The sequence below is a fragment of the Scophthalmus maximus genome, chromosome 3, assembly GCF_022379125.1.
Source record: "Scophthalmus maximus strain ysfricsl-2021 chromosome 3, ASM2237912v1, whole genome shotgun sequence".
NCBI lineage: Eukaryota > Metazoa > Chordata > Actinopteri > Pleuronectiformes > Scophthalmidae > Scophthalmus > Scophthalmus maximus.
The window spans coordinates 27,051,664-27,074,284 of record NC_061517.1 but is presented as its reverse complement, the minus strand read 5'-3'; the positions used below and the strand labels follow the sequence as shown (position 1 = coordinate 27,074,284).

At 46.1% G+C, this 22,621-nt stretch overlaps 2 protein-coding genes and 2 long non-coding RNA genes across 5 annotated transcripts; 1 reads left to right on the top strand and 3 right to left on the bottom strand.

Annotated features, from left to right (window-relative positions):
- The first annotated feature begins 11,443 nt into the window (after positions 1-11,443).
- On the top strand, positions 11,444-14,286 carry LOC118314548. Its single transcript, XR_007030529.1, has 3 exons — positions 11,444-11,706; positions 12,396-12,948; positions 13,000-14,286. It is a non-coding gene; the product is annotated as an uncharacterized LOC118314548 (long non-coding RNA).
- On the bottom strand, positions 13,535-15,087 carry LOC124849901. Of its 2 annotated transcripts, XR_007030530.1 has the most exons (4): positions 14,961-15,087; positions 14,674-14,853; positions 14,512-14,578; positions 13,535-13,670 (listed from the first exon to the last, which is right to left on the bottom strand). It is a non-coding gene; the product is annotated as an uncharacterized LOC124849901 (long non-coding RNA). The 2 variants fall into 2 exon arrangements; XR_007030531.1 differs by having other exon boundaries at positions 14,512-14,853.
- Positions 15,088-15,519: 432 nt separating this feature from the next.
- On the bottom strand, positions 15,520-19,169 carry LOC118314547. Its single transcript, XM_035641072.2, has 4 exons — positions 18,738-19,169; positions 17,042-17,151; positions 16,748-16,966; positions 15,520-16,017 (listed from the first exon to the last, which is right to left on the bottom strand). The coding sequence occupies exons 1-4, from the start codon at positions 19,061-19,063 to the stop codon at positions 15,884-15,886; spliced, it is 789 nt and encodes a 262-aa protein (XP_035496965.1). The 5' UTR covers positions 19,064-19,169; the 3' UTR covers positions 15,520-15,883.
- Positions 19,170-19,939: 770 nt separating this feature from the next.
- On the bottom strand, positions 19,940-21,619 carry rpl35 (ribosomal protein L35). The gene is made up of 3 exons (XM_047331375.1): positions 21,435-21,619; positions 20,828-21,037; positions 19,940-20,130 (listed from the first exon to the last, which is right to left on the bottom strand). Exons 1-3 carry the CDS (start codon positions 21,435-21,437, stop codon positions 19,981-19,983), a joined length of 363 nt encoding a protein of 120 aa, XP_047187331.1. The 5' UTR covers positions 21,438-21,619; the 3' UTR covers positions 19,940-19,980.
- Positions 21,620-22,621: the final 1,002 nt, after the last annotated feature.

The following is a 22,621-nucleotide window of genomic DNA, read 5'->3' as shown; positions in this document are numbered from 1 at the left end:
GGCACGTGTCCTCCTCTCATCACTTCTCACAGTTTACCAGTGGTCAATCAACTGTGGTTTAAAGTCCAGGAAATATCTAACGCGAGTTAAAATTGTATATAAAAAAAAACAATTTTTGTATATTCAGTGGTGAATACATGATGTACCATGTAGTTTACATTTCAAATCTGACTGTAGAGATAAGGGTCAGACACAAAGTACAGTAAACTCTTTCCTAAATGATAACAAGCTAGTATACTGAACTTCCAACACAATAAAGTATCATTCGATCTGGACTTTTAAAACCTCTACTGGCTGCATGGTGATTAAAAAGAGTTCATTAACATTTATTTGCAATATTCTCTCATCGCTGCACATTTACTCTGTGTATGGTTTGCTCACACATACACAAAGAGAGAGAGAGAGAGAGAGAGTCAATAAATGGATTATATCCATTTGCCTAACCACATCATCTAACCTCCAGCAGAGACAGAAACATGAAGATTCCAGAAAGCGACATTTACACTGGCAGGACCTTCAACAGAACAAATGTATAGAAAGCTGAAAGTCTGTTAGTGTTTTTCTTGGCTCAGCTTGAGAGAGAGAACCGTGATCTGGCAGGATGGGGAACCTGATGGTGGGTGTTGTGTTGGTGTCCTGGTCTTGGGTTTAAGCCAACAACAATGTGCAGGGTTCAGAGAATCCTGGAACCACATCACAGGAGCGTCTTCAGCCTCAGTCGGCGCTGCCACCCTTCACTGTCCCACCCGGCATCGGACGCCAGCTTCACTGAGGCCAGATATGAGGAGCATCGAGCAGCTGTAGGGGGTCAGATACACTACTCATCTGTTGTAAATGACAGAAGAGTCCTAACAGCTGGCATATCCCAGAACCAATTCTGAATTATTGTGTGAAGCCTGACTGCTGTTAACTTTAGCAGTTACACCACAAAACTAAGACTCAGATCAAATTATTTCACAGAGATTTGTCATGTTTGCCGCTGCAGCTCATATCCTGAAAAAATGGAACAAACCACAGTGAATTTATGTTGTGTTGATGTGCACATTAGTTTGAAGCTAAATAGAAATGCCTTTCTAAGGATTGAGAAGTGATGACGCTTCATGGCTGTTGTATATCTTTACGGCCAGCTACGAGTGTGACTCAGCCGCCTGCCACTGGCTCCGTTCTCCTTCCCTTCGGCCACCTGCCTGTTCCATTTATAAATCTCCCTCACTACGCAAACACCAACAATCACGTTTTGACAAGTCTTCTACCCAAGTGGCAAACCACCGTCACCCGTTGGTTTTGTGAACGGCCGTTTTGAAGCCTTAAGTTTAACATTTTAACAAGCGCCATCTTGGTTTTTTGGGCCTGACAGAGCTCCTCCACTGTGTGCCCACCTACACCCACAACCAAGCACCAGTTGGACAGAACTAGTTGTCAATCACACTGTATCCATGCCCCAATGCATACCGTGATTTCAATTCCATCAATTTTACTGTAAATGGACCATAAAGTACTAAATGAACATCAAGCTGTATTGAAAAAGCCTTGAAACTAGAGATTGAACCATAAACTCCGCGGGAAAATGTTTACTGATGTAAATCAAGTGAGAAGTAGTTGTTTTTATCATAGAGTCGCCCTCTGCTGGTCATTACAGAAAATACAGACTTGCACTTCAGACCCGGTGACTACGTTCATTTGTATTTACAGTCTCTGCTTCTACCACTGCTGCTATCTGCAGCGTCCAACATCCTAAGCTGTGCAGAGAAACAGAATGTGATTTTGCGTTGGCTTTGACGAAGGCATCTGGTGACCATTCCATCCAATCCCAGACATACTTGACATTCAGCACAAAGCCAGTTTCTCCCCTGGCCTTGAGGAATGCTGGCTGGGTGACAGCACACTGAATCCAGGCTGATAAAGAATGTGACCATTGTAGTAATTATCAGATCTTTCTTTTCTGTCCAGCGCCACAGACAGCTGTTGTCTGGAGGCTAAAGTCTGTGACACCAACTCTACTTCCCCTGCTCTCACACACAGGCTTTATTCATCAGGCAACGCTGGAGGGACGAGAGGTAGTAAGAAATCTAAGATTTAAGTGTTCTGTCTACAACCACGGCATAATCATCCACAACAGACAACTGTAGTGCTTCTCACACAGCAACAGCAGGTGTACCTTTAAAGCAACCTTTGACCTCTGTTGTTCTAACATGAATCTAGACTTTATCTGGTTCCACAGTTCCAACAAACTATTATCGGCTCTGCCATCAGAGGGACCAGCATGATGGAGTCGTGTGTCATGCTTCTGGTCCAAGTGACTCCCAGCAGAAACTAAACACAGAGTTCATTCTGAATCAAAGATCGCCAACCAAGAAATCATCATACATACACTGTATCACGCTGAAACTGATAATCATCTTCAATGTCCTTCTTGCCGTTGTCTTCAAGAAGACTGACCAGCTGGTGGTTTTCACTGCAGTTGGAAAGAGAGATTGGTTTTAAATGTCACGTTTCTCACGGTCTGATCAGATAAAGATGAGACACAGAAAGAAGCTGTGGAGCACAAGCAGGTTAAGAGACAGATTCTCCCTCAGGAGTTGGTGGAGACCAAAACAAAGCTACAGGAAAAGTGAAAAATCCAAAGGTGGCCACAGGCACGGCTCCAGATGCAGGCTACCACTGCTCTGTGGCTGATGGAGCAACTGACTGCTAACATGTCACATCAACTCCATAAGGCGATAAAACTGTCAGCTTGATCCACTGTGCCCATGTAGAGGGAAAGTCCTCAACAGGCTGAAACAGTTAGAAAAGATAGACTTCTTCTCTATCTCCACCTGAGCGATGCAATTTATACCATTCTTGCATTATCACACTGTATTTTTCGGATTTAGAGCTGACATAACCAGAATGATGCCAGTTTCATCCCAGTGGATCCAGTGATTTACTGGACAGTGTAGAAACAGATAGCTGCTGTTTGGGGGTTGTTGGTCTGTCAGTGCTAACACACACACACATGGAACACCAAACACAATCAGACTTTTACATAGACCTATCATAGTCTCTTCAGGAACCAACATCCATCCATCCATCGTCTACCGCTTTATCCATTTAAGGGTCGCGGGGGGCTGGAGCCAATCCCAGCCGACATTGGGCGAGAGGCGGGGTTCACCCTGGACAGGTCGCCAGCCTATCGCAGGGCCACATACAGAGACGGACAACCATTCACTGTCACATTCACACCTACGGTCAATTTAGAGTCTCCAATGAACCTGACCCCAGTCACGTTCACCCTGAAGGTCTTGAATATGGACCACATGTCTGGAGCGCTCTGTACGAGTACGGTCACTCTCTTGACAGCAGTCGTGATGCATTGAGGCCAACTGCTTAAATCAATCTCAGCCTGGTGTCAGAGGCGGAAAACTGTGTGTAATCCCTCCTGGCTGGTTCACACACCGACTCCAGTCCAGCACCGCAGATCAGTTTCACCACTGGGCACCCTGAGGTTTGACAGTTTTAATGCTCTTAATGCCTCCAGATACATACAGACCTATTCAAATATTCACCACTAATGCTGCCTCTCACATGTCAGTGACCGGCACTGACACTTTCCAGATGACAAAGGACAGCGTGGTGCAACATGAGTGTAGGTGAGTTATACTCTCTAATGAGTCAGGCTTTGAGTCATGGATAACTTGCACTGATGTATCTCACAGCCAGTCTTCATGTTCCTAAATGACTGTTTGGTGTCAAATGTACTGTTTACATTTGACATCATCGGTGCTCAAGATGTGTGTAATAGAATTAGAAGGAAAAGCATGAAACACCCTGCACACACAGGGACAGTTATGAAAAGACAAGGCTGTCTCTGCCCTGTACAGGTGGCCGTGTGCACTGACCTCAGAGGACAAGCATTCAGAACAAAGGAAGCCTCCTGTGGTCGTCTCATGTAGACCAACGCAGCGGAAACACACCAAGCTCCAACAGAGAACAGAGATGCCCAGATTTCCAATGTAGCCATGAGTTCACCCATTGGGTTGAGCCGTGCCAAGCATATCAATAAGAGGAATCCAGTTCCTCTCATCCTGCCGTCCGTAGAGGAAGGGATCATGTGGCGGATCGCAGCACGCTGAATGATAAAGACTTAAATATGAAAGTAGATTCACTGCCAGATGTTGGCACAGCGTGAACTTGAACTGTAAAACAGAGGAGAGCAGAGAGAGCAAAGTTTGAGTCCAGGACATTCTTTCAGGGAGTTGTCCGAGTGGTCTCATGGAGCCAATGGCAGCAGGAGCAGACACCACGGTGCACAGGCCGGACTCCTGACAAGCACATACAGATGATCACATCCTGTCACTCAGTACAGGTCGAGCTCACAGTTCTTCAACCCGTCATCTGCTTCTCTAATGACACTAAGTCATATTCTCGTGCTGGTGAGGCCCTTGAGTCTCCTCTTGTAACACCACCAGACCATTTTCATGCAATAAACCGCTGGTTGATGTTTTGGTGTTTTGTTTAGTGTTGGCTAAGAATAAGACAATCAGCAGACTGCAGCATCCTATAATGTCTATAAATGTGTGAAGGAGCAGGACCCAATTGCAGAGTGCAAAAAATTGATTTGAATAAACGGAAAACAAATCAGACTAACAGTCTCAGGAGGTAAAAAAAAATAACAAGAATCACTGGAGAGATATGAAACGAAACAAACCAGGGAACGTCGCCCGACATCACATCAGGCATCACAGACTGGAACCAGAACAGATCGGAACATACATCACCGACCTGAAACAGGAACAGGAACAGAACAGGACGACGTGACAACGACAGAGACAAGAGGCCTCAGGTAACAAGACACAGGTGAGACACATCAGCAACAGGTGTGGACAACACCAGGGCCGGAGACGCAGGAAAAGGAAGTGGAGCAACACACGGAAAGATACTTCAGAATAAAACGGGAACCAACAACAACTCTAGAAACAAGAAACAAGGATTGACAAAAGTTAATGAACTAAAGCAAAGACACAGGAAGATACAACCAGATATCGCTGAGAGGGTTAATACATCTGAACTGTATCACCTCCAGGCAGAGGGAATGTGAGAGATGAAAAAGCTTTCATGAATTGCTGATTGGTTCATTGATCGATGTAATATATCAGTCTGCAACAGTGTGTGTGTGTGTGTGTGTGTGTGGCTCAGTGAGACATGAGTAGTTTGCTTTGGATTCCACTTCAGCTTCACACACAAACACACTTCCCTCTGCTGTGGCGATCACAGGCTTTTGTTTGGCTCGTGGTCAAAGATGACGACCTGCTAATCTCTGCAGAACTGAGCTGCAGAAGAGAAAACATCAAGACTCGTGAAGGGGACTTGGACTGTATGACTGCACCACGCCTCTGAGCTCACACACCTTGTACGAAACCTTGTCATCTTCTTTCAAAAGCACCACATGGGAACATGTTTTCTTATGCAAAGTTCATTCCTGGAGTCAGAGCCCATCGGGGGTCTTATAGCACTGCTGACATTCTGTTCATGCTGGCAAGAATACATGGAATTCCCTGCTTGTTGTGCTTCCCCCAAGAGAAACGTCTTCTCCGCTGATAAACGCTTCAATCTGTCCTCGGTGAGCGCAGGCAACACCAAGAGCCCGGAACAATCTGGTCCCGCTGCAGCTTCTATCATCACTCCGTCTCCCAAGTGCTCAACGCTCTCTGGCCAAGTGAAGTGACAAAACTCTCTCCAACCCCTGACGCAAGCAGCTGAGTGAGACACCAGACGCTCACGGTTAGTCGCACTTGATAATCTGTGCATGTTAAACGTGTCCTGCCTGTTTAATGACACAATTTATTATTGAAGCTATCATCCACATTGTGTGATGAGTAGACATGAGGAGCAAGGGCGCCACCTGTCATGACACTTATACATTCAGTATTTGTTCTGATCTTCGATGTGTGTTTCTCACACTCAATATCTTTGACCATGAGACGCTGCTTCACCCTACACAAACCAAAATGAGGATTAATTGATTGAAATGCTCGTTCATCAGCGGCAGCCATCTTGGTGTTTACAAGAGTTGCTTCACTCCGTGTCACGTATAAGCCCCGCCCACCATCAGATAATCGTTTGTGATTGGACCAGCAAGATTCCTGCCGCAGGAAATCACTTCCCCATGGAGGAGATCCAGATCCAACTGGCAGAGCAAATGAAATGAGCTCCCACAATTCATCTGGGTCCCAGGCTAAGACATTTCATGAGTTTTTAAACAGACTTTCTGTTCCAACTTCTCTTGAGAGCACTTGTTAGCAGCAGTTCCACAACAAGTGTCCCACAGAACCACACAGCCTACCAAAGTCTCCAGTTGATGATGGTAATTCTCTGTGGATTCATGCGTTCACATTACAGTTAGAAATGTGTAATGCAGCTGCATCCAAGAATCAAAGTTTACTGGAATCTGTGGTGGCATTTTACAGTCTGGAGAATTCCGACCTGAGAATTGTGTGAAGTGTTGTTTACTAAGCCCCTTGCTGCAGCACATGAAGCTCACAGCAGACTCCTTCAGAGAGAACAGCAGACACAGGCCAGCGTCCCAGGGCTCTGGTTGTCGTGTCACGGACAGACAGAAGTCAGTACAGACCTGTTTGACATTGTGCCAACAGTGAACATAATAATAAGTTGCATTTTTAACTGTAAAGTGATGTCATTTTGTATGAGTAACATTTACAAATGAGTGTTACACTTCCAGTAGAATGTTGCCCAATAGTTTCTTTGACATCATTACTTGGCCCAAATTGAAAACGTCTTGCAGCTCATGTGCGTCTCGTCCCCTCCGCTGCTTCAGGACAACATCACTTCATCACACAGAACTTGCAGCAGCTGACGGGTGAAGGAGTGAAGCCTTCCTCCTGGCGGGAGTCGCACAAACTCACAAGAGGTGTAACACAACACCTCATCAGCTCTGTGGAGATCCAAGCGGGACGGGTGGGGGCCTGGACCCAGCGAAGCTTCGTGACCCCCCACCCACAGAGAGCAATTTGCTGACTCTGAGAAACCACAGTGATATCATGGGTGAGAGAAGGAAACCCCCCGAAACATGGAGGAACATATTGTGAAGATCGCCCAGACAAGGGCATCAGTGTGGGGAACTGTTTCCACTCTGAATCATCGGCTCACACTGGGGGGGGCAGGCCACTGGACAGAAGGGCCCGTATCACACAGGGATAAAGACAGGATTCACAAGATCTGTTCCACAAAGTCAGCAAGTGCCAAACAGATTAAAGTTCATTGCATGTCTAGTTTAACATCACCAAAGGAAAGGAAAAGCGTCAGTGTTGCCTCACTGGAGTTTTGAAAGGTCCTTGCGTCACAGAGAGGATTTTACTGCCAAGCATCTTCATGTCGGTCTCGTCCGGGGGGGAGATGACACGTTTGACCTTCCAGTGATGTTTCATGTGACTTGGTTGTACACAAATTAATTTCTGCAGCTGCACTGTGGGTCAGACACTTCTCATTAAGACATGAATGATCTCTCTCTCTCTCTCTCTCTCTCTCTCTCTCTCTCTCTCTCTCTCTCTCTCTCTCTCTCTCTCTCTCTCTCTCTCTCTCTCTCTCTCTCTCTCTCTCTCTCTCTCTCTCTCTCTCTCTCTCTCTCTCTCTCTCTCACGTCCATAATTAATGGATTGAAAATAATTGACTTTGCTCATTAGATACCACTGTGCACATTGAAGCAACAACCATACATTTCTTAGCAGGGATGTGTGTGTGTGTGTGTGTGTGTGTGTGTGTGTGTTCTTACCTTGCCTGACTGGAGTATCTACAGTGCACAGGGCATATGCATTAGTTTCAGTACAGCCACACTGAACATATCTTCTGACGGATGTTAAGAAATCAAAACATATGTTGCTTTTTAAAATGTTTGCTCGGTGATGAATATGATGCTGTTTTGGCCGCACTAGCTTCATGGCTCTAGATGGTAATGTCAGTCAGACAGATAGTAGTCTGAGATAGTTAATACAACTATTAGTTATATTAACAGAACATGTTGTACAGATGTTCATGTCAGACTGATGATGAATTGTAAAACAAAAATCATTTAATCAAAATATCACTTATCATATCACATATCAATACCTTCAAAACTAAAATGGTGCACGTGTTTAAAATGTCATCAGTATACCTACTGTTAAAGAAATAGTTCAGCATTTCACATATGACCTTGTTCAGATTGAGATGAACAACTCTCATACAGTGGAGGCCACACAGCACACACGGCACACACAGCACACAGTACACACGGTATACACAGTACACACAGTACACAAGGTACACACAGCACACACAGTACACACGGTATACTCAGCACACACAGCACACACAGTACACACAGTACACACGGTATACACAGTACACACAGTACACACGGTATACTCAACACACACAGCACACACAGCACACACAGCACACACGGCACACACGGCACACACGGTACACACAGTACACACCGAGCTCAGTTTAACTTATCACAGGGTGAATGCACATATGTCCATATATATCCCCAAATGTCAAACATTTACTTCAACATTGACATTGTGATTGTGTTAAGATGCTGAGAGGCACAGTTGTTTTAAGCATTATAACAAGCAAAGTGTTACCAAGTATCCTGCGATTGAACAAAGGAGTGTCCATCCGTCCAGTGGATGACTCACTGTTACTGCCTGTAACTCCACAATACTCATGGAAACAAGGGGAATCGCGTCTCCTCTCCCTCGCCGTGTCCACCCATGTAAACTGTCAGGGTGTGAACACTGGAAGTTGCTGTTCATCTGTGTTACCATGGATACGTTTGCTCTGTATTTTCATGCATAGCCATACTTTCTTCCATTCTTTACAGCCATTACTATTTGACATCACTGCTTCATGAATGTTCTGGACATTGTTGGGACATTCAGGGGATCTGAGTCTCGACAGCAGCTAATGGATGAGTGGGATAGAGGAGCTGAAGTAAAGAGGAACTCATCGGGTAAGGGAGGCTGGAGGGGTGAGAGGAGGAGGAGCGATGGATGAGGGAAAGTCTGTGGTTACAGAAATAAGCAGATTGATGGTTTGAGAATGAGAATGTGATGCCATCTCATCCCTCTCCCTCCCAACGGCTCCACATCCAGCTGCCTGAACGGTTCCTGTTGCTATCAGGTAGAAAACCCTCAGAAGGTGAGAGGTCATGTGAAACACTGTCCCTACAGACCACACACATGCTTTCTGTTCCCCTCCTGCAGAAGAGACTGACGTTCTAATGTGCCAAACAGAACCCTTCGTATTGAATCAGCTCCAAACTGCCTGCCCTCTGTTTAATGTCAGGACTGAAGACCTGTTCCCGCCACCATGAGGCGACAAGGTGCATTACACCCACGGCCAACAGTGGACATTCAGGCACATTTCAACTGTCCTGTTGAACTGTGGTGCTACAATAACTCAATGTTCCCGTCTAACTTGTAAGTCCAGCGAGGATCCGTCGTAGCTCCGCCCAGTGCGTCTGAAGCTCTGGGTGCGGGGGGGGGGACCAAAACTCACATACAGCACCTTCAAGAAAAAAAGAAATCAAAATGTAACTAGAGTATCAAATTAAAAACGTGTCATGAAGATGTTTGTGGTTCTGTCAGCTGAAATGTGTCTATAGAAACAGTGTAGAGGACAACATGAGTGTTACATCCCCTCAGTGTCCAGATGCTGAGGAGAACTCAAGAGGGCTGGACCCGTCCAAAGCTCTTCACAGACGCCTTCCCTGTTTTTATACTGATGCATTTATATAATAATGCTTTGTTCATATAATGTTTTCTGGCCTCGTCCCTCACTGACGACGGGTTGTGTTGCTGGAGGCAGCGCACCTCGAGGGAGCAGAGGTCAGGTGTCCTGCACACATTATTCAATTCAATTCAATTTGTATTGCACCATATCACAACATACATTGTCTCAAGGCACCTATATAGTGAGGTCAATATTACAATATTACAGGGAAAACCCAACAAATCCCACACTGAGCAAAGCACTTGGCGACGGTGGAGAAAAAACTCCCTTTTAACAGGAAGAAATCTGTGACAGAACCAGACTCAGTTGTGGGCGGAGCTTCTGTCTCGACCGGTTGGGGAGAGGAGAGAGAAGAGAGAGAGGGAAGAGAGGAGAGAGAGGAGAGAAGAGAGGAGAGAGAGAGGGAGAGAGAGGAGAGAGGGAGGGAAGAGAGGGAAGAGAGGAGAGAGAAGAGAGAGAGGGAAGAGAGGAGAGAGAGAGGGGGAAGAGAGGAGAGAGAGGGGGAAGAGAGGAGGAAGAGGAGAGAGAGGGGGAAGAGAGAGGAGAGAGAGAGGAGAGAGAGGAGAGAAATGGGGAAGAGAGAGAGGAAGAGAGGAGAGAAATGGGGAAGAGAGGAGAGAGGGAAGAGAGGAGAGAGAGAGGAAGAGAGGAGAGAGAGGGAGGAGAGGAGAGAGAGGAGAGGTGGGCAGAAAGAGGGTGGGAGGAGAGACAGTAGGAGAGAAGAGAGAGAGAGAGGACAGTTGTACAACTGCCTCTTTAGTCTCTACCAGACTGATACTTATAATACTAATACTACTACTACTAATAATAATAACAACAATACTGATGAGGGGTTTGGGTCCTGCAGCTCTGGGGTCAGAGATACACAGGGAGAGATAGAAAACACAAACAGGGTCAGTGACATGTACTGTAAACATATCGGGGGATGGGGGGGTAGTATAACACTTGCTTTAATCTCTACCAGACTGATACTTAAAATTACGGAAAAACACTTATAAATGCCATGATGTCATCATTGCATATACAGTATGTGTAGAAGCTGTACTCGCAGATTAGAAAGTTACTCCAACAGTCTTTGTTATAATGCTGCAGCAGGTAAAGAAGCAAATTACACTGATTCATCATCATCATTCATCAAAATGTAAATCAAACATGTTGGATTCAAAGCCATAACCACATAACCTACGCTTTAAATGTATAGACAATATTCTCACGCAGAAGTATGTTAATTATGAGTGAGTAGTTCATACTATATTTCAGTCTTTGTGACTCTTTAATGAATAAGAGACCTTGTAATGCATATTAGAATTGCCCATACTGTAATTATGCACCATTGAGTGTTTGAGTGTCATGATGATGCTGTATGATGTCTGCTGTGGTTCTGGAGGAGCTTCGACATGCTTGAGACGGAAACCTTCATTCTTTAATGATTTCATGAGGATTATATCAGTGTCCTGGAGTTCATACCACGTACTGTAAGAACACGAGTCCAGACGCTGACATGCTCCAGTGACTGCGTCCTCGCCTCATTACCCATAAAACTTTGGATCTGAGGTTGTTTACTGGCGGAGGACGGGCAACATCCAGCGTGTCGGTTCCCACCGAACCACCGAAGGCAGAGAAAGAATCGCACCAGAGGTCAAATGAAGCACTTGTGCCGGGTGTGAATGCACATGACTAACCCCGTCAGCTGGACCATTGTTGAGCTGGAACTGTGGCTCTTTAACACGGTCACCAGAAAGCCTTGTAAAAACTTTGTCACTATGACACCCCCACCCCCGTCCTGTTATCTACCACAAACAAACGGTCCCCTAGCAACAGCCAAGTGGCTCCAAAGTAACAGTCAAGCTGTTGAGTGTGGATCCATATTCAGAGGAGAATTACAACACGCTTCTTTAAACTCCGTGCGATTCCTCGGGGGAACGAGAGCAGGTGAGAACATCCACAGAGCTGTAGGCATCGTGAGAGATGATGTGAACTGTAACTCTGACCACACGCGCTTCCTGTCCGAGTCACTGAAACTAAACGGACCAATCGGTTCCGGCGGCTCGGGCGTCTTCTGTCTTCTGGCGTCAGGCTGTTGAAATGGACTTGTCAAAGTGCTGAGCAGTGTTTGTATTTCATCACATTACCAACAGTTGTGCTGTGTGAAGTTCCTTTTACAGCGTCTGTGCTGGTGAGGATGAAGGTCTTCACACTTCTCAACACATCCCGAACAATGCAACTGAGCACAACATGCTCATCACACTTATCGTTAAGATAGCAAAGGAGGGCACATCTCCTGGAAGCAGATACACTTCTTCTACCTTTAATCCGTCATCCTCCATCTGTGTGAGAGCTGAACACATGTAGATTTACAGTGTGCAGAGAGAGGAGCAGTCAGAAGAGCCCATGTGTTCCACACATGATGTGAACACACTGAATCCAGTGTCAAGAGCCAGCTCCATAACTATAAATCCAACGCAGATCTGACAACATACTTTGAAGTATTTTCTTTTTAACACATTCAGTCCACATTCCAAAATTCAAACACAGGGAACAACCATTTGTACAATGTCATAATGTGAAACAATACAAGTCAACTCACAATGTGACTGGTGTGGTGGACCATCTCCCTGCAGGTGACGGACAGGAGGACACACAGAGCTGCAGGTGACTGTGTAGGACGTGAGGTGACGGACAGGAGGACACACGGAGCTGCAGGTGACTGTGTTGGACGTGAGGTGACGGACAGGAGGACACACGGAGCTGCAGGTGACTGTGTTGGACGTGAGATGACGGACAGGAGGACACACCGAGCTGCAGGTGACTGTGTAGGACGTGAGGTGACGGACAGGAGGACACAGAGCTGCAGGTGACTGTGTAGGACGTGAGGTGACGGACAGGAGGACACAGAGCTGCAGGTGACTGTGTTGGACGTGAGGTGACGGACAGGAGGACACACGGAGCTGCAGGTGACTGTGTTGGACGTGAGGTGACGGATAGGAGGACACAGAGCTGCAGGTGACTGTGTTGGACGTGAGGTGACGGACAGGAGGACACACGGAGCTGCAGGTGACTGTGTTGGACGTGAGGTGACGGATAGGAGGACACACGGAGCTGCAGGTGACTGTGTTGGACGTGAGGTGACGGACAGGAGGACACACCCAGACAGGAGGACACACGGAGCTGCAGGTGACTGTGTTGGACGTGAGGTGACGGACAGGAGGACACACGGAGCTGCAGGTGACAGCGTGTGCGTCCACACAAAGCACAGGAGGAAGTTTCCTGAGAGCACAGACTTCACTCTGCTTCCACCAGGACCTCGGCCCCCGGCCGACACCCGGCTCTCCTCCAGAGCCTCGGAGCCTCCGGGCCTGCGAGGTGAAGACCACATCAGATGACACATGGCAAATATTGTGCCGTGATGTCACTTGTGATGTCACTTGTGATGTTTGTATTTCATGTCTTGAGTGATTTAATATCATGTAGAGAGATTTTGCTGCGTGACACTTCACCTCGTGTCTGCTTCAGTTTGTGTCACTTGTTCTTTTTGTGACATGTCATTGCCCCGTGTCGTTTCACTTCCTGTCATGTTTGATTCTTCTCTTCTGTTGTCATTTGGGGTCACGTCATGTGATGTTAGTTGAGTTGTGGCCTCCAATCCTGGTCATAAACTCCTGTTTGTGGTGGTAAATCTGATTAGATGAGTTGTATAACGATTTGATTCCTTCATAGTGCAGGGGCTCTGCTGTCCCCTGCAGCAGAGGCCTGGCACTGGCAGGGTGACGCCTCAGAGAGGGGGGGGGGGGCTGGCAGCCTGACACTGAGGAGTCTCCCCCAGGCTGGAGCCGCCCCCGACAGACACACAGCAGGTGAATGTACAGACTTGCGCCCCCTCACGACTCTGGTCCCTGCTGATACAGGAACGTTCAGAAACGGTTATTTGTCTCATTATACAAATACAAAAACATGTTTAATATTTAAGTGATTATTCACTGAGTAAATGAACAGGGACTGAACTGGGGGAAGCAGGGATCGAACCGCCGACCTTCAGGTCAGTGGACAACCGTCTCTACCTGTTCGGTGTCATGTAAGTTATGAGGTTAACATGTCAATAAAAAACTATTCATGTGAAGAACAGATGCAAACAAGTGACGGATTATTGATGTGATGCAAAAACCACAAACTCTAAATAGGTTGATGTGTAATTGACTGAGTTTTCTCTTTTACTTCGTCTACTTTGACCTTAATCTGAGACAACATGAGCATGTGGAGAGTAAAGTACAGTAAAGTGCCTTGAAATAATGTACGTTTGAACACACACACACACACACACACACACACACACACACACACCCCCCCCCCATCTGGCTGCAGATTTCCATAATCATATCCAGACAACGTGCACATATGAATTGTTCTTCCAGCTTTGGTCGGTGTTGACTCAAACAAATTAAACGTTTCACTGCCAATGGACATGAAAGTTTGTCTGTTGTGCATTTTTCTCTGTAACATTTGGAGCGAGGGCGGGGGATGTTTGGACATCCTCTCGTGATCGGAGGACCGTTGTTCAGATCTCCTCATATCACCCGCCCACATTGTGTTTGGTTTGCTGGCAAGATGTAAATGACATCTGCTGCCAGGATGTGACTGAGCCTCTTCTGCTCCTCCCAGAAACTCCCCGTGACAGAGAGAGTCGGGCTGCTGACGGACGGCCCGGCGCCATGAAGGTTTCAGAGCTCCACCTGTATCTACCTTCAACCCTCGCTGACGATGTGGACCAGAGGAGATGAGGTCCGAGGCCTCTGTGGTGGTGTTGGAGCTGTTGGGAGTCATATGAGAGCAGACATCTGCATCTCTCTTGGGAACTGTTCCTCACACAATATGTTTCACGCACGTCACATCTGTGGTTTTCACCCTTGTTTCCAGAACCCGGAGCAGAGTTCCAGAGCGGGTCTCCGAAGTGATGTCATCTGGAGGGTGGGGAGCAAAAAGTATTTTCCCAAGCAATTAGAGGGAGTGCAGTGCATGTAAAGGCATGCCCTCCGTGTCCAAGTGGGATTGGTTCTCCCCATGGAGTCATGCAAGAGAAAAAAACTGAGGATGAAGTTACAGGATATTTAGTAAAGACATGGAGGAGGCAGGAGGATGAATAAATGTTTAGGTGCCGACAGAGCGACGACTTTAGACTTTTGTATAATTACCACAGTTTGTCAAGTTCATTCCATGGCACAATAATTTTAATGTCATTATTGTGCATCACGATTCATCAACTTCTCAAAGTAGATTCTCTCTGTCAGCGTCATCAGTGTCATCAGTCGTAGTAGATCCATGACATGTTCATCCTGTCACAGAACACAGAAGAAGACAATGTCAGGATGTGTTTATGGATGTTATGTTTGTGGGCAACCTGCAGACCTTCAGTGTTCAAGAACCTGATGTCAGAACAAACAACACAGGAGCTTCTGCCTTTACAAAGCCCAGTGACTCAGTCGCCTTCTGATGACATCGCAGCGGAGGACAGCGGCGCTCAGAGCCAATCAGAGAGCCTCCACACAGACGGGACAGAGCAGTGATGAGGAACAGGCCTGTGGTGTCTCAAACCCACACGGGTTAAAGATACGGATTCCATCGTGAGAAAAAGGACTTTCGGTGGAACAGCTGTGATTTCTTCAAACTAAAACCTGGGAAGGAGACAGAAACACACTGGGGCCAAAGAAGTTGGAAAGAACTACATTTTGCAAATTCAACAAAAAAGCCTTTTATTTAAAACACAATGAATGAGTATCTGAGCATTAATCTTCCTACTATACAGTTTTTTTTGTCCCGACCTTGTGATCAGTGTTGGACTGATGTGATGCATCTAATAGAAATCTATCGGCACAAAGGGCAACAAGGCTTCACCCAAGAAGATTCGTCTTTCATAGGGTGACTGAGAATACAAGGGGAGAATACTGAGAAATGTTTCATCCTTTGCAAATGTTAATGATGTTGTGGTCAAGTGGGAGATAAATGTTCATCATCTACGGATCAGTGGCCGGTGTTGTTGTGTGAAAATCACACGTTCAGCAAACGGTCGGATGAAAGCGTGCCGACAGGATTCCAGAGGTGTGCAGCTGCTCGCCGCTCACAGCGGGTCGTGTCCGTGTCGTCCTTCACGCCTCCTCTCGGTACAGAAGAAGCAGATCATGCACCACACACTGTGCTCCGGAGAGATCTGGACTCCACTGCTGCTCCGGAGAGGCCGCAGAGCACAGGAGCCTGTCGACAGTCACATGGTCTGTTTGACTATCAGCTGACACGTGAAGCTCACTCACGACAACAAGACGAAAAGAAAGAGGAAATTAAAACAAATGTATGGTAATAGAAATGAATGATCATGTGTAAGATGAAGGAAAGACCATTCAAATCTGGTTCATTATTATATCATCTCAATGGAAATAGATCTTATTCTAGACCCTCTGTGGTTTAGACTTTTTATTTAATACTCAATAAATATCTTCATCTACAAGTTTTTTAATTTTATCATGCCTATTTTTCATGTATCTATTTGATCGCACAGACAGAGAGACGAAACAAACAAAATGAGTTACTGAATTAATATCTCTGTCGTGTTTGGTCAGTATGATGCTATAGCTACAGACAATTAGCTCAGACTGAACAGGAGAAGCATGACATGTCAAAGCTACTGAACAAATCCCAGTGACAGTTGCCATGGATATGCATGGTCCCCAGAGGAGGAACCATAATGATTTTGGTGACCCCCCATGACCTTCCCCCTCATATCACAAGATGAATATCTTGCCCCTGGAACAGTCAACACCTAACGATGTGCATGTTGTCTACATTGTAGTCATGACTACAGGCAGCACTGAGTCTATTATATTATATATTCTTCTAATTCCTTGCTCACACCTGAATGATTTTATATGTCATATTAAATATTTTACAAGATAACATCTACTGAGCACATTCACACTCAGATCATTACCAAGGATAAAGTAGGCAGCAGCGCTGAGGGAGAGGATGATGAGGAAGATGGTGCCTAAACCCAGATCTCCCATGGAACAGGCGTTGGCACACGCACAGGGGCTCTCCACCCAGATCTGCAGGGGCTCCTCGCCGCTGAGCCGCTGGTCCCGGATGAACGAGGCCGACAGGTTCGGATCACAGTGGTAATGCACCACGGTGGACGGCTGCTCCTCGTGAGCTGGGGCGGCAGGAGAAGAAGTCTGGCTGTCGGGTCGTGGGTCAGAAACATGAATCACATGACGTGTTCACTCACCAAAGTACGAGACCGACAGAATCTTCAGGGTGTCGTTGTAGTGGAATTTATTCCCATCATGTCGTCCGTAGCCGATACAGCGGCTGACGTGTCCGTGGAGCCCGTGATGCCTGTCGACGTGAACATCCATGAACAACATGGCGAGGCCAGAGAATGTTTGTTAAGCCTTCAGATACTTATATCTGATGGCTCAGGCTGTATGAATATACAAACTCAAATATCTGCTGATAGAAACACATCTGAATTAAAAATAATTATAATTCCCATAATCACATAACCAACATGGATGTTGTGTTAAGGGCCCAGGACCAGTGTGTTCCGGGGTCCTACACAGAACTCCCTGTTATCTCTCACACGTACGTGTGTGTGGCGCTCCCTGGTGGCTACATTGATAATGATCTAATATTATCATACAGTATCATACAGTGTACAGAATAACATGTCAGTCACAGTGGGCAGTGAGTAACTCCAACTCCTAATCTCATCATTAACTTTTATTAAAGTCAAGTTGATGATTACTCACATGACTGTACACTTCAAGATCCAGCCTGACAACTGTCATATCAGTTACCATGAACCTCACTCTCTTCTAGCTGTAGATTACAGTGAAGGCACGTTGAGGTGACCGACGGAGGATCTGAACATGAAGCTCACCGGTGAGAGCAGGCCATAGAAAGAGCTTCAGCTGCCTCCACTGCAGCTGTCAGGTGAGAGAATGTGGAAGAATGTGGAGGCCATCTCTTTTAAGGAATCTTTTTAATGTTTTGTCCCGAGTTATTGATTGACATCTTCAGCGCTGGATGAACAGTGCCACCCACAGGACAGTCGGGGGACTGAGAGACAGATTCACACATGGTAGGTGTTAGTTTGTAGGCTTGCAGGTTAAACAGCGTTACATTCTGTGATAACTGAGTTCTCAGTGTCCGCACAGTTACGAAGGAGAGATGGTCTGAAAAGGAATCCCACAAGTCTTCAGTGACAATATTTAGTCATTGAAACAAAAGTAAGTGGACTTTATTTACACCGTGACATTAGACACCTGTCTAATACGGTGTGGGTCCTGGACTTCACCAGACTGAAGTTATCTGTGGTGTGTCACAACGACGTGGGGGGTGTGATTCAAACAGTTGAATAAAACCAATTGAGTCTATTAGTGAATTAAAGGCAGAAATAAGACTGTCGTTCAACATCCACATGAATGTAGAAATCACCCACATCAATGACTTCATCTGTGCTAAGCACCAACTCAGAAACAATGTCTTGAGAATTCGTATAAAAATTCAGAGTATGGGCCTGGTGGTCGATATACAACTCCTAGAATCACTGGTTTTAGACATTTCCAGCTTGGGTGTATGACGCTGTAAGAGTTAGACTTTGAAATGAGTTAAAACTATGTTTGGGTCGAGGGTTGAGCAGTAAGTCTGCTTGGAAAATTACTGCTCCCCCTCCTCGGCCTGTGGTCCGAGGAATATGAGCATTATTATAAGAGGGAGGTGTTGATTCATTTAAACTAACATTCTTCTGGCTGTAGCCAGGATCAGTCGAAGCACCAACAAGTCACACCACACACCACCATCAGGGCCAACTCAGGCTCAGCGTCCTGCCCAGGGAGACTGGAGGAGCCAAGGATCGACCCACCGGTTAGTGGACGACCCGCTCTCCCTCCCGAGTCAGTCACGTGCTGTGAGTGTTGTACCTGAAGATGAGACACGCAGCGACGTCGGTGCAGTCGGCTCCCGTCAGGTCCTCTGGTGGGGAGAAGGGCTGGCAGGGGCTGAACGACAGGAGGGTCTCGGCCTCGCCCGGCGCGTTCTCTGTCCACACCGGCTTCAACTGCCCCAGGAAACCGCCCGCGTCCCCCATGGTGTTCAGGTTGATCACCCCGCTGCCGTCCTTCATGATGCACTGGCAGTTGTTGACTTTGAAGCAGCCCAGTTGAGCAGAGCTCGGATGAGGACAGAGACACGAGGAGAACATGCTGAAACAGAGTGTCAGTGAGAGGAAGAGGGTCCGGAGGCTCATGGTGGTGGTGTGCACCAGGGCCAACTGAAGGCCCTCGACAGCATGGTGACAGGAGGAAAGTCATTAGAGTAAAGGTGACGGCATTCCTGAGGCCCACTGTGACTGACTGACTGACTGACTGACTGACTCTCACTCACACACACACACACACACACACACACACACACACACACACACACACACACACACACACACACACACACACACACACACACACACACACACACACACACACACACACACACACACACACACACACACACACACACACACACACACACACACACACACACACACACACACACGAGAACTGTCCTCAGTAAGATGTGAAGCAGCAGTCTGCACATTTTGACTAATTTGAATTTCCACCAGTTTCAATTCTATAGGGATGGATGCATAACTCTCAAGAAAAAATATCTGATAACATCTAGAAAATTAAAACCAAAACCATCTTCATAGCCACATTCCTTACATTATATTTGTACAGAACCAAATCACAGCATACACTTCACATCTCAGATACTTACAGAACTGCTCCTGACATGACGTCAGAGGTCTGACTGGAGCATGTTGACTGTGCTGCCCTCCTGTGGTTGGCTGCTGAACCAGGCCCGTAGCCTCTCAGGTCTACACCAAAGTAGACAACCAGACACGTTCATCGCTCAGGAGAGTCAACAGTGAAGCCAGCGACATTAAATATTTAAATTGCAGCTACATATCCACATTTTATTAGAAGAGCTCCGATTGTGTCCTGATACAAGGCCAGAGGTCTGGATCGATCTGTGGATCTGGAAAAACCTTAAGGTAAATAACTGATACTGATCATATCTCCGTGTGACAGTATATTAATATTAGTAAAGGAAACACGACACAACAGACTTTTTACACAGATTTTATTTAGTCAATAGAAAAAGCCTCTAAGCTTTGACTGCAAATTTGCGAATGGAGTAGAGGAGTTCTTTCCTCTGCTGCTTCTTGGTCCGCAGACCCTCTTCGTGCTTGTTGAGCCGGCGGCGCAGAGCGCGGGTCTTCTTGGGTCTCAGGTCCAGGGGCTTGTACTTCTTGCCCTGAAGGAAACCAAACGGACTTTCAGTTATTTCTTTTAGGAAAACTACAGTGAAGGTCAGAAAAGTGATCTTCAGTTGTCAAGAACCCGAGAAGATTTAAATTCATGTATTCTGTAGCATCATAGTTCACCGTATGATGTAAAAAACAAAAGGTGCAGTTTCGTACAGTTTTCCACCCAAGCAGTTTGCACAAAGCAACGATCTACAGCATTTATGATTAATAATCTGTTGCTGCATCAGAAGGTGAGAACATCACAGCGGATCTGATCTGCTCACGTCACAAGAGTTCTGATCAACTCCTCAGGAAAACTGCACGAAACGGTCACAAAATAACCTGGTAGCAACATAAGTTATGTTTCAAGTAGGGATCATCATTTGTCATTATTGGGGCCTTTAACATAACTAACAGTCATGGATTGTGGAAACGTTCAGGTTCTCATGTCTCAGTCTTTTGGTAAGCAAGTGATGCATCAGCAAATCATCAGCTCAACGAGTGTCATCTCAGATGAGAGAACCAGGACGTGACTGAACACTACCATCACCTGGGATCTGTAATGAGGTGCCTGGTGCAGGTACACAGGGCTCCATTCATCTCATAGGTCGAGGCAGCGAGAGGTTGAACATATCAACTGTAAATATTCATCTGGGCACTTCTGATACAGCAGGTCAACATGTGACAGGCCTTGTTAAATCAGACTGGACAGATCACACCGATGACTGGAGAGTGTGTGTGTGTCTGTGTGAGAGAGTGTGTCTGTGTGTGCACGTACATCTTGGAGAGCTTGGACGCGGCCCCGCCGGTCACCTTGGCCACGCGGAGCTGGGACAGTTCATTCTTCAGGTCGTCCAGCTGCTTCAGCAGCTCTTCCTTCTTCTTGCCCCGCAGGTCTCGCGCCTTGATCTTGGCCTGGAGCAGAAGAAGAAGAGACCGTCAACACGCTGCTCCCGCCTCGGTACCGACACGAGTCCGACCGGCCGTGAGCATCAGCCCGGTCCGCATGACTCGTCCGACCATAAACATCTTAATGTCCATCACATCATATTAACCAGTACTATGAGCGGCCGAGCTATCTGCAGCTAGCGTGACTGCTAGCTTCTGTTAGCACCTGAGCTAGCAGCGTCGGTTTGTACCAGCGCTCCGTAATATAACTATTTATTCCGTCCCGGAAGCAGCCTGCTCGTCAACACGAGTACCAACGAGTGTCCGCGGATCTTACGAGCCCGTTCAACACACATCCGACGAGTTTAGTGCAGATGAACGTGCATAATAATCTTAATGAACGTGAGGAGCGTCGTCGTCTCACCATCTTCTTCTCTCTGCGCTGTCGGAAAGGCCGGACGCACCGCGTGCTCGCCACAAGTAGCTTCCGGAGAACTTCTTCTTCGTGGATGTAGAGTTCACTCTGCCGACTGGGGGACAGCGCCGCCGCTGGACGGCGCGGCGAAGAGGCGCAACGACACGGCAGGAATGTGGAGGAAGAGATTCTAAGAGTTTCTTTTTGTGAAGAAATGTTTACTGACGCCAGAGAGAAATCAGCAACACACACAACTGGAGCATTTCCACACCACGTTCACAAATATTGAATAGTACAGTATTAAGATATGGTCACGCGGAAAAATGTTATGAATAAACGAATAAACCTGCTGATGGTACATTTGACTGTTTAGACCATATTGGACCAGGTCCTTATCAAATAACACTTCACACAGACTTGTCAAATATGGACTAGATCATAACAGATGATTCAAAATACTGTGTGATTTGTGAAACATGTATCAGAGTTGTTGAATGCAAAAGGTCTGATATGTTAGTGAACAGACGAACCAGATATATTAAGGGATTTCTGACTGAAATGTTGGTCAGTGTGAGGAGGTATTGAAAGAAAGCATTTCATAAAAATGTCTTCATATATGGATCAAATGTAGAACAAGCAGCAGTGAGAGAGATCAAGAGGAAAGGTGAGATGATAACAATAGTTTGTTTCAAGGAGAATTAAAGGAGCAAACTGACAAACTGGTCAATTAAGGAGGTTTTAATTGTATTTCAAAAGGTATCATTAACCTCTACTAACTTTTTCTTAATTTTGCTTCTGAAATGATCAGGACAAGCTCATTCTATAAAAAATGTTCTTCCAAAAATGTGAATAAAAAAGCAACCCTGCCCATTTTGAGACCAAAGACTGTATATAAACATGTTGAGACATGTTTTACTTTAGGTACAAATATCCAAATAAAGGTTTCACAAATTCCAGACTGCATTTTACTTAATTTCTAGCCTCTCTGTGATAATTTATTCCAGATTTGAGAAGTCCAAGTTGGTTATAAACCAAGGACAGAAATGCACTGAGCATTTCGAACCAGATAAATTTTTACAAACCAAAACTGTTGGAAATAATCTTTATTCTCTCTGTGATAATCTAGATTAGACAAATCTACGTATTGTGGCTTCTCTTACCTGCTGGGAGATGAGTCGGATACTTCAGCTTCTTTG